This window comes from Sarcophilus harrisii, chromosome 5 (genome assembly GCF_902635505.1).
Source record: "Sarcophilus harrisii chromosome 5, mSarHar1.11, whole genome shotgun sequence".
Taxonomy (NCBI): domain Eukaryota; kingdom Metazoa; phylum Chordata; class Mammalia; order Dasyuromorphia; family Dasyuridae; genus Sarcophilus; species Sarcophilus harrisii.
Window position 1 is genome coordinate 199,198,283 of NC_045430.1, and position 11,890 is coordinate 199,210,172.

Genomic DNA, 11,890 nt, shown 5'->3' on the forward strand with positions numbered 1-11,890 from the left:
GTACTTTCAAATGAAACAACACATGTAAAGTACTTTGCAATCCTTAAAGCACTATAAATGACATTATGTAGTTCAACTCTTTACAGCTAAGGAAAATGTGGTCCCTTAAGACAGACAGATACCCATTCTCCAGTGGGGACAAAGTTGGATTCATGAACAGACAGCCTTCATTTGAGGCAGGTTCCGGGTTTGTGGAGGCTCAGAGAACTGTCTTCTTATAGGATCATCTGCAGATCCCTGTCCTGCCCCTGACCGGGAAGAAACTCCTGAGGTGCCAACCCCCTCCCCTTCTTCTGGAGAGCCGGAGGTAGATGAAGAAGCTGATGGCCCGAAGGCTGTGCCTGGAGATCTGAGTGTCGCAAGTGAGCTAGTCAGTGTCCCCTCATTTCTCCTCAGGTGGAGCAGCCACTAGGGGCATGGCCCCCGGGGCAGGGGAGGGCTCTATGAAGACCCCAACATGACTGCTGGAAGCATCCATTCTCCTCCTCCACTCCTAACTGCTCCCTCTGCTCAGCTGTCCCCGGCAGGGTTGGAGAGGACACCGAGCCCGAGCTGTGGCTTCCATTCACAGCTTGGCTTGTGCTATTGTGAGCACTTGTTCTCATTCTTTGGCTCAACTCCTTGGCCGGGATCATTGTTTAAAGAGCCCAAAGTGCGGGAGCTTGGCTCTTATAGTGGGAGTGCCCTGGATTTGGAGACAGAAGTCTTGGCTCTGACGTACACTTGGTCCTGTGATCTGGAGGCAATCACTCCACTTCTTGAAGTCCTAGTTTCCTCATTTGTCAAATCAGTCTGGTACTGCTGCTAACCTGTTCTCCATGCGTGTCATGGAGAAAACACTGTAAAATACCAAATAAGTTCTCTGGTCCCTTGGGTGGGTAGGGGGGAGTTTGGAGGATAATCCTGGATTTTTAAAGACCACCAATGGAGGATGGGATCTGGCCAGTCGTACAAGGTGGGAAAGGCTGACATGCAGGCTCAGGGATGGAATGTGTGTCCCTTACACAAGGACTAGCCCAGCTGCTTTTGGAGAGCCTCAGAGGCAGTTTGGCAGCTGTATTCAGTTACTGCTAGGTTGGACTCTGATGAGGTGAGGGCATCTGCACAGTCTTGAAGTTCTATTATTCAAAGACACTAAGAAATACCAGGAAAGACAGGGCTAAATATGTAGACCTACTAAGAGGTACCCTTTGATATGAAGGCAGATTTGCTCAAATATACGCCTAGATACACAAATAGAGACAGTTCCCCCCCCCTCAAGAGGAACAGAGCTGGTGAGTAGATAAGAAAATATGTCCGCTTTCAGGCTTCGGATGCTTTCCTGAGGACTAGGGCCAGCCCTGGGACTAGCTTCCCCCTCAAAAAGAAGCCACCCAGAGAGGCTACCCACTCCTTGCTGAGGGTTAATGCTCAAAGGACCTCCTCTGCAGGAGCTTGGCTCTTCCCAATATCTCAGCTTTCAATGTTCTCTCTGTCCAGGTCCCAAGGATGCTAAGCCAGACCCAGCAGGGACAAAGGCCAGGGACTTGACAGGACTTGGTGAGTAGGCTGAGGGTCCCATTCAGAGAGAGGGCTACAGGCAGAGAGAGTTGGAACCTGCTGCCCAAGAGTCCCTCGTGAGTTGGCCCTCCTCTGAGCTCGCTCCTGGTTGGGGATGGCAATAGTTCTATAGACCTTGAGGGGATAAGGTGCTTTCAGAGATTCCTGGACCTTTGGGTCATCTGTTGGAGCCTATAAATTCCTGTTCAGAATAATGTTCTTAAATACACAAAACAAAGTATGTAGGATTACAAAGGAAACCAATTATATTGAAAAAATGTAATTTTGTTTCTCATCCAAGTTCATCAACCCCCTGATCTTTCCAGGGTTGGTGGACCCCACCTCAAAAAGCTCTGGACTAAGTGCAGAGGTGTCAAATACATGGCCTGTGGACTGCCTGCAACACTTTCAGGTGTGGAGGAACCAGATTGAAATGTAATTTGAAAAAAATTTTAAAATAAGTAAAAATACAATACACCATAGCTAATATTAATATGTGGTTTTCTAAGTCAAAGTGTAGCCCATAAGGATCCTTGTGTATTGCTCAGAAGCCCCTTTCGTTTCATTTTGATCCCTCTCATCTATTAGTTGTGAATTCTAAATGAGTGAGGGCAGAGGGTAGTGCCCTAGAAGCCAAATGCCATTTGCTTATAACCAACAGCGCCAGATGCTGAATCTGTCTCCCAGTCATGCCTGCCGGAAACTCCTGAAGGCATCCGGAGCTGGGCTGGCACTTCTGCCCTGACCTCCCAGGATGCTCCATCACCCCCCAGGCTGGATAGGGGGCACAAGCGCCCGTCTTCTCTGGGTGATCCTGCTGCCAGCTGTTCTGCAGGTGTGAAGAAATGACCCATCCCTGTGATTGTGGTGATCTTTTAATGAGTTAGATTAAGACCCCAGAAATTGGAGGGAGGGGCCAGAAGGAGCACTGCTTGGAACTGGAAGAAGAGTTGCAGTGGAACCTGGGTCAGGTCAAGAAGAGGATGCTCAGGGGCCTGGACATCCAAGTTAGGACGGAGATCTGGCTCAGTCTCTGTAGTTACATTATGCAGATTAGCCTTCACCATTATGGACTCTATGCTTTATTTTAGCTTATTTATCTTCCACCATTATTAAAGTTCTCTAATGTCTTGTGAGTTAATTCTAGCCAGAAAGAGATTAGGAAGTTGGCCCTGGAGTGATGACAACCATGAAAGACCATCTATAAAAAGGCAGGGGGGAAATCAAGGAGCCTTCTAGTGGTGACGTATTCCATTTGCTCTCAGCCCTTTTCTCCATCCTCATCCCTGACTTACCAAAAAAACAAAAACAAAAATAACAAGAGACCATGATACCTTTGGTATAGGGAGCTCCTAATGGGGACATTTCCTGACCAATTTAAGTCACCATCTGTTCTGCAATTTATAGTTTTAGAAGAGGGTCTGAGGCACTGAGAAGTGAAATAACTTACCCAAGACCACACAGGAGTGAGGATTTGGACTCTTATCCATTATGCCCCACTCGCCTCTTTCTTACGGTTTTTTTTTTTCTTTTTTTGCTGAGACAATTGGGGTTAAGGGACTTGCCCAAGGTCACACAGCTAGGGAGTGTTAAGTGTCTGAGAACAGGTTTGAACCAGGTCCTCCTGACTTCAGGGCTGGTGCTCTATCCACTGTGCCATCTGGCTGCCCCCTTAAGGTTCTAATCCACAAAGTTCTTTAGATAAAGCCTGTCTTGGTCTTGAACAGATTGAAGGAAAGAAAGCAGGGTGTGGGCCTGAGGCTGGGGCTTTGGGGCGCTGACCAGGAGTGACTGAGGAAGGAGAGCACTGACCTTCCAGGGTGGGGCCAGACCCTGGAAGGCTTTGAGAACTGCTCCCCCGCCTGCAGGGGGTGCATTCCTCCATGCCAGTCCCAAGGGCTTCCCCAAAGGCCAGCACAAAATGCTCTCCACTGCCTCACCCAGAGGATTTCCCTGGTGATTCAGCCTGCTGATGGACTGGACTGACGGAGGCAAAAGGGGTGTCTTGGGAGGGGCCCAGGGGCTGCTCCATGCGGAGCAGGTGTTTCTAAGAACTCCTGACTGCCCTCCAGAAGGCCCAAGCCAGGGGGTGGGGGACGCTTGAGGGGATGGTCTGAACTCGCTCTCTTTTCTGCTTTCAGCTCAGATGGGCAGAAGACTCTCAAGCAGTCAGACTCACAGCTCGGCCGAGACCCCCAGCAAGACCCCTCGCCTGGCCTTGTCCCCCGTGGCTCCCTCCCCTGCCACCTTGCCCCTTGAGGCCCCCCAGGCTTCCTGCCACTGCGGGGACATCCTCCGGGGGGAGCTCCTCAGCCTCGGGGCCACCCTCACCCAGCAGCTGGCCCGCCTCTCTTCGGCCCTGGCCGCCCTATCCCAGGACGTGGCGGTGGTGAAGACCCGTGTGAAGTCACTGGGGCGGGACTTCCGGTCGCACCAGAGGCTGGGGAGGCGCCCCCGACCCTGGCACCTCTGCCGGGGATACCGCAGAGGTTGTCATTCTCTCCGGGGACCTCGACTGGGACAAAAAAAGCTCGTTCAGGCCCGACCCCAGCAGCTTGGGCCCAAAGGCCTGGGCAGGAGCTCTGACTTCCTGCAGCAGGAGCCCCGCCCGCCTCCCGGCACACCTCCTGGTGGGACAGCTGTGGTGCCGACGACGCCCCTGGGCGGACATTCCCCCTGCTCTCCCCTCTTGTCTCCTGCTCACTCTGCGATGCCCCCTGTGCACTCACCCCAGAGGCGACTGGAGGATGACCAAAGCCTGCCGCTCACTCCGGTGGCCGGCTCAGCTTCCCAGATCGCCCCTCCTCCTAGCCCCGAGGAAGGGTTCAAGCCCTGGCAGGAACTGGAGCCGTGCCAGGGGAAACCCGCCATGGCCACAGGGGTGAAGGGAGCCTGGTCCCAGCAATCCAGAGAAGCCTCTGCTCGGAGGCCCGGGGAAGTGAGCTCCAAAGCCCAGCACGGGGGCCCCAGCTAGCTCTCAACGGGATTCCCCTGGGGGGCAGAGGCCCTTCTCCAGCGGGCGCCTGGGGGGAGCCAGGCTTCCTTCCAGGACAGTCAGGAGGCCCCCTCGGTCGCACAGAGAACCTGGGGTTCCTGCCTGTTATTCTTACTAGTCCTAGGCTTTCCCAGGTGTTTGGGGACGTTTTCTTCAGAGAAGAAGCAACTGTTGGGGATGTTTTCTTTCCCTTGTCCTTAGCTTAAACCTTGATTCCATGTATCCTCCCACCATTATCCCTTTGCTCAAGAACTGCCAAGTAAACACGAGAGAGAGTCTTCGTATTTATGTTATCCAAGTGGCAACAGAGCACCCCTGGTTTCCGTCTCCTGTCCCCCTGCTACCTCAGCTTTCACCGTGACCCTTGTCCCTCTGCGGACCAGAGGGTGTGTATGTACCTGCTACAGACAGCTCTCATGTCAGGAGGCTGTCTGCCTCTGGTATAATTTGGCTTCAGGGCATGGGGCCAGATGCATCATTAAAGTTCTCAGTGGCTAAGACTAAATGTGGGAAACTGGGCTAGGTCTCCTGGGCAGTGAATGGGGCAGGGGAGGTGTGTGCCTTGGGCGGACCACCCCTTCAGATCACGGCGGGTAAGGCAGGTTTCTGATGGTCTAGAGGGGGGCACGGCTTGGGCTCCCTTACGGAGGAGGTAGCTGTCTGAAGGAGAGAGAGGCAGGAGAAGAACGGGATGGTGTTATGGATACAAATATAAGCTGGAAGAGACGACGTTTTAGGACCTTGTCTGACAAGGTTTTAGTGGCCTGCTAACCCAACAAGTCAGTAGTATGGTAGGAGAGCCCAAAATGCTATTAACATCTTGGGCTATAGTAATAGTATAGTTTCTAGGGAAAAGGAGGTGATAGTCCAACTTCTCTGTGCTCTGCTCTTGCTCAGATAATATCTGGACTATTGTGTTCACTTGGGGAGAGCCTTGAGTCATTGTCATATAAAGATCAGTTGAAAGAACTAGGGATATTTAGTCTGAAAAAGGAAAGGGTTGGAACTGGGATGGGGCCTGAGGGCTATTTTCAAGTACATGCAAGAATAGTTCTCCTAGGTTCCCAAAAGGTAGAAGTAGGAGCCTCAGGTAGAAGTTTCAAAGAAGCAAATGCAGGCTCAGGATCAGGAAAACGAACTTCAGGGAGCAGCCCCAAAGTGGAGTGGGCTGCCTTGAGTTGTGGCCGGTCCCACAAAATGGCTATCTTCAGGCAGAAACTGGATATGGCCTCTTGGAGGTGGTTGGATGAGATGGCCCCTGACCTCCCTTCTAGCTCAGACGATATGATTCTGGACAGAGACAAGTGGGAATGTAGGGATGAAAGATCAAGAGTTGGAGATGGGATCTCACAGAAGAGGTGGGAATGCAGAATGGGCAGGGGCTTTCCTTATGTGTGGAAATCCTTACCACCTCCAGGACAGCCACTTGCCAAAAGAACAAATATAGTATGCATTAATGGTAGAAGGCTCGCTATAATGACTACAGGCTAGAGCATGAAACATGGGCCCAAAGTAAATATGTAGAGAACAGTGCGTCAAAAGCTATGCATCCAGAAGAGATGAGTGGTGGAGTGCATAAACATGCTTAATTCCTGTCAGTTCTCAGCCCTCCACGCTGTGGGAATTGAGAGATGTTTCGGGGCACAACTTTCACTGCAGAGAGGGGGCCCTCTTGGATTCTCTGTGGGAGAGAGCGGAGGAGGACCCTGTTACTGCTCTCCCAGGGATGGATGCAGCTGGCACAGTACTTTGCATTTGTAGTAGGTATTCCTATAACAATCCCTCTGTACCTCAGATCTTTCCTTAATCTTGTCTTATATGTAGGCAAAATAGTCCCCTGATCTAAAAATATCTCCCCTCAAGCTAATCTCTGCCTTAAATTCTCAAAGTATCCTACTCCACTTTCACTTCAATACACATTTTAGGTTGACATTGTCTCCAAAAGCCCTTTGTTAAAATTCACCTATTGGTTGAGAAACCTGTTGTATCAGGATCCTTTGACCCATCACTAATAATAGTACTTTTTTAAAAATTATTTTTAATTATTTTTTATTTATTTTTAAAAATTTTAATAGCCTTTTATTTACAGGTTACATGTATGGGTAACTTTACAGCATTGACAATTGCTTAATAATAGTACTTTGAGATTTAAATAGTAATTTAAGATTTGCAAAGCATTTTGTAAGTATCCAATTTTAAGCCCACAACAACCCTGGGAGGTAGGTGCTATTTATCTCCATTTTACAGATGAAGAAACTTAGGTTAAAAGAGGTTACCAGGGTCACACATCTAGTAAATGAAGCCAGATTTGAATTTAGGGTCTTGAATTCAAGTCCAGTGCCTTGTACTCTTTTTGCAAATTTAGATTATAAGTGAAGATTTTCTTCACTTAACAAACTCTGTGAGAGGGGTCAAACATTCCTATTTTACAGAGAGAGATTCAGGAAATCAGCTTCAAATTAAGTGACTTGCCCTGCCTACATCACATGTCACTAGGCCCAGTGTCAAAGTTAGGGCCCAGAATTCTGACTGAACTCATGGCATTGCCCAGCCTTGGCTGTTCCTAACAGAGATCAGACCCCAGAGATAATAAATTGGGTGTGGAATGAGGATGGGTCAAGGGAACAGTAGAACCAGAGTGAAGGCTACTCCCTGAAGAGCAGGTCTGGCAGGGCACTGGGTGCAGGGCATGAAATCACTTGAACACCCAGAGGAATGATGGAAGAGTAAGCCGGGCATGGAGGGGGTTAGAGGAAAGAAGAAACTTTCTACAGTAGAAAATTTCTACTGGGAAATTCTGCTAAGAACAAACCCAACTAGTCATTCAATATATAGCCTCTCTAAACTTAAGGTGTGGGAGGGACAATGCCTCTTTAGGTATGGTGTATAAAGGTGATTTAAGGCACAAACTAACGGGCTGAGGTTCCTCCATGGCTCCCAAATGAGCTCTGAGGATACTGGGAGGGAGGGTGAAGAAATCCCAGTTGTGTTCTGAGCAAAGGCCAAACTATGGGAGTTGTGGCTTCCCAGAAGAAACCTTTGAACAGAGACACTCATCTGAATGCTTATGTTCTAATGTGTGTGTTTTAGAACAATGGATCTTATTTTATGGCCATGTTAGATACAAAATAGAGAACACAGACTTGCCAGGATAAAATATCCATAGAGGTGTTGGTAGCTGTTTTTTAAGATCTGCCCCTAACGTTGGCTAAATCCCTTAACACGGGGCTTCAGTTTCCTGACCATCAAGGGATTTGGGTCAACTCTAAAACTCTTTCTAACTCTACATCTAAGATTCTATGATGCTCTGTGATCTGTGAACTCCACATTAAGATGGGAGAGAAGAATCCCCCCGGGCAGCTAACGAAAGAAGGGAGCTGAGAAAGAAGGAATAGAAGGTACCTTGGATTGTTGAGGGTGGATCCATAAAGACAGATGTGGAGGTGGAGCAAGTTGGGTTGGCATTTTCTCTTGCTAAAGTTTCTTTGAAAGCCCCTTCATCTCCCAGTTCCTTCCATATAATAAGTGCTTAATACATGTTGAATTGGGAATTTTAAAAGATATTATGGCCCGTCATATCTAGGCCATATCAGAAATAGGATCTCCCATCTTCACTTCCTAAAAACCTGAGTTCCACTGTACTCTCCTAAATTTCCTTATACTACCTTGAAACATGAGCCCCTGACTGATTCTACCCTGAAGTCATGAGACTTGGGTTGTAGTCTTAGCTTTGCTTCTCACTTGCTATATGACTGTACACAGGTGATTTCACATTTTTAAATATTTCAGTTTTCCTCATCACCTCTAGCTATAATGTTCTGGTATAATATCCTGGGTCAACCCATGTTGTCTTCCAGTTGAGCAGCTACTTGTCAAAGCAAGCTCAGACAACTCAAGATAGGTCAAAGGATACCTGTTCAAGGAGGTTATGTAGATATAGAGGAACTAACTAGACCTTCCATAATTTTGATATATCAACTTTTGATTGACGGGGCAGGATCTATGTGGTCTGGTTCATGGGATGTTGTCAGGGATGACGGGTCACAAACCATGTTGTGTGGTGACTTTGGTACCTCAGGAAGAAATTGGATTCCAATTGGGAACAGATGGAAGATGAAAAGAAACCTTCTACTACACAATTGTGCCTATGACTAAGCTAGCTGTGTTGTATTGGAAGCAAAAGTTTTCTTCTAGATAATTCAGTTTCCTTTTCTTTAAATTAAGGTGGTTGGAACAGATGAATTTCTAAGCTTCCTTGTAGCTCTAAATCCTATAAAACAACATATGGCTCCCACTTGATGTTTGTCCTCCCCATGTTCCAGCCCATCCTCTCTTCCCATTGCTCTTAAAGAACACTGAATTCTATCTGCCCAGCACTGTAACCTCCTAAAGGAGGCTCTCTACTAAAAAAAAAAAAATACTGGGTTAAAAGGGAAAACAGGATTTACTTTCAATTTTGTCATAAATCATGGACAAATCAGTTCCTTTCTTGGGGTCTCAGTTCCTTCCTTTGTAAACCTCACCTTCTCCATAAAGTCATCTCTGTCCATCCAGAGTCTTCATTATTACCGAACTCTTTACATTATAGTATCTCTCATTATGTAATCTGATACATTAATCCATACTTGAATGATAGGAGAGGGCTAGGAGAAAAAGTTACGAACTGAGTAGTGTCTTCTCAGGAAAGCAGTGTACTTCATAACTATGACCTCTAGTAGTAGCTACAAGCCTGTTCCTCTTTTAAAAATTTTTAAAGAGGTAGGATGGTGTAGTGGACAGGGTACTAGACTTAAAGTCAAACGGACCTTAGTTATGTGACCTTAGACAAGTCATATAACAAACAAGTAAGTTAAAAACATCTTAGTATGTGCTAAGAACTGAGGATAGGGTAGCCAGGGGTGCAGTGGATAGAGCACTGGACTTGGAATCTGGAAGACTCATCTTTCAAATCTTGTGTTAACCCTGTTTGCCTCAGTTTCCTTATCTGTAAAATAAATTGGAGAAGGAAATGGCAAACCATCCCAATATCTTTACCAAGAAATCCCCAAATGGGATCATGAAGAATTAGACTTGACTAAAAAATGGTTCAACAAGAACTGGGGATACAAAGACCAAAACAAACCACAAACCCCAGTGCTGCCCCTCAAGGAGTCTTTGTTTCAACAGGAGAGACAACATGCAAAAAGTTTTACAGAAGAAACATGTACATGGAAAGTAATCTCATAGGGATTTCCTCAGTGTAGGGAATTTGGATTTAGAAATTTGCATAGGATTTGGACTGAATCTTGAAGGAAGCCAGAAAATAGAATTAAAGGGGAAAGCATTTTGTACATGATCATCTAGTGGAATCTTCAAGTAGCAAGAAGTCTAGAATTGATGGATTATAGAGTATGTGGAAGGAAGCAAAGTGAGGGAAGACTGGAAAGGTAATAATAATAATACTCACTGTTTAGATATTGTTTTAAGTTTTACATGTTTTTTTTTTAATGTATTGATTAACTCTGGCCTTGTTCTTCCCTGAGGAATTAGCATGTCTCTTTTCTTTCATGCTCTCAGCTTTAGCCCATGCTATTTATTGTATCTTCTTCCCATTGTCTCCTTCTCCTTTCCATTTAACCGTTAACATCATTTGGCTTTTACAAATAGATATTAATATAGAAAATAAGACAAAACAGAAATACATTTCCCCCAGACATTTGAGGGCATATTCTCCTATATGCCATCTAGTTCCCTAGGGAGAATGGGTTCAAATGAAATTTTTACATAGCATTAGCCCCACTTAATTTACTTCCCATTGTGGTATAGCCAATGGGCAGAGGAATGTTGGATTAGGTTAAACAAATTACTTGAGAATTTTTCTCCTTTCCATCTGACTTTTCACAAATCCCAGCATGGACTATAGCTCTAGGACTCTGGTGGCTCATTCTCCTGAAAATTTTTTTTTTGGTGGGGAACACAATTGGGGATTAAGTGATTTATGATTGAAGCCATATTTAAATTTAGGTCCTCCTGATTCCAGGGTTAGTGTTCTATTCACTGTGCTTCTTAGTGGTTCCAAATCCTGAGCTTTCTAAAGGCAAGATCATAGACATCTCAATCATCTTCATCTAAAATAGGAAAGAGCAAATGCAAAGAGGCAAAGAACAGAGAGCTTCCTAATCATGGGCAACATGTTCGCCTCAGCTTATATTCTTGGCTCTCATCCGAACAGCAGCCAAGCAGGAAAAATACAGAACAGTGTAAGAGCCAGGCTCTGACTGATAAGTGCTTTTTTGAAAGCAGCCCAGCTTTTGGCTGTGCAGTCAATCACTTGTTTTAACTCCCTATCTCATGGTGAGCAGCCTCGAATCAACTAAAGAATGGCTATTCATACTCCAGTCTGGGAGCAGGACATTTCCATTCCTTGTCATGCTGCCTTCCCAGAAGCAGCTTTTGCTTCTAGACTTAGGTGACCCGGGAGGAAAGAGTGAGGCTGGTGATTTTGTAGCCTTCCCTCACTTAAATCTACTTCCCTTGAAAGTCAAGAGATCCCTGTATATACATGAGTATATATTTTTACTTAATTAAAAATTTGCAAAAAAATTTAATACTGGGATAGTATACAAATTGAATTTTGCGATAAAAATAAATAAAAATTTTTAATGCAGGAAGTAGTAGACACCTTCTGGTGTCCTTGGTCCTAGTTATGTTTTAATTATGTGAGAAATGAGAATGAAGGACCAACAACAACAATCCCTAGCTTCAGCCTGACTCCCCTTCCCCTTGCCTTCCCATTCTGCCAAAGAAAATAATTAACTGTTCTCTGCAGCTGTCTGCCAGAAAAACCTTTCATTTTAGTCTAATTCCAAATCATTTCTAACTTAGGTGTCCAAAAAGGGGCAGAGTTTTCCCTTTCCTTCTGACATGTCTCTGCCCTAAGGCAATTTTAGGTAATGTTCATAGGAATCCAAGAAATAATATCAAGATATATGACAATATAGTCATAGATTAGCATTCGGAATAGTTAGCAATCAATTTCTATCTTCTTCCACCTAAAGTCTAAACCATTCTTCTGGAGAGTTCCCAAGATCTCCATCAGAAGAAAAATTGAAGAGGTATGGTTGAATGTGTCCCTTAGATTGGAAGAGGGGAACTCCAGTCTAATCCCTTCAATTGATAGAATGATTACCTATGGGTATCATAGTATCATAGGATGGGGAAAACCAATAGCTAAACGAGGTAAATTTTAAAGTTTCTGGTAACTACCATTCATCCATTTAGGGAAGGAAATAAGCATTTATAAAGTTCCTAATATGTGCCAAGGAGCATACTAAGTTCTTTACAAATATTACTTTTGTATTTATTTGTTTGCAAGTC

General features: G+C 45.6%; 1 protein-coding gene across 7 annotated transcripts in view; it reads left to right on the top strand.

Moving 5' to 3' along the window:
• Positions 1 to 6,577, top strand: part of KRBA1 (KRAB-A domain containing 1) — a 45,409-nt gene extending 38,832 nt beyond the window's left edge. For 3 of the 7 annotated variants that reach the window (XM_031939343.1, XM_031939344.1, XM_031939342.1), the window contains exons 16-19: positions 222 to 362; positions 1,480 to 1,539; positions 2,201 to 2,374; positions 3,681 to 6,577. In XM_031939343.1, coding sequence (XP_031795203.1) covers positions 222 to 362; positions 1,480 to 1,539; positions 2,201 to 2,374; positions 3,681 to 4,513 — 1,208 coding nt within the window. In that variant the 3' untranslated portion in view covers positions 4,514 to 6,577. The remainder of the gene's footprint in view (positions 1 to 221; positions 363 to 1,479; positions 1,540 to 2,200; positions 2,375 to 3,680) is intronic. The other 4 variants (XM_031939339.1, XM_031939338.1, XM_031939340.1 and 1 more) reach the window with 2 other exon arrangements.
• Positions 6,578 to 11,890: the final 5,313 nt, after the last annotated feature.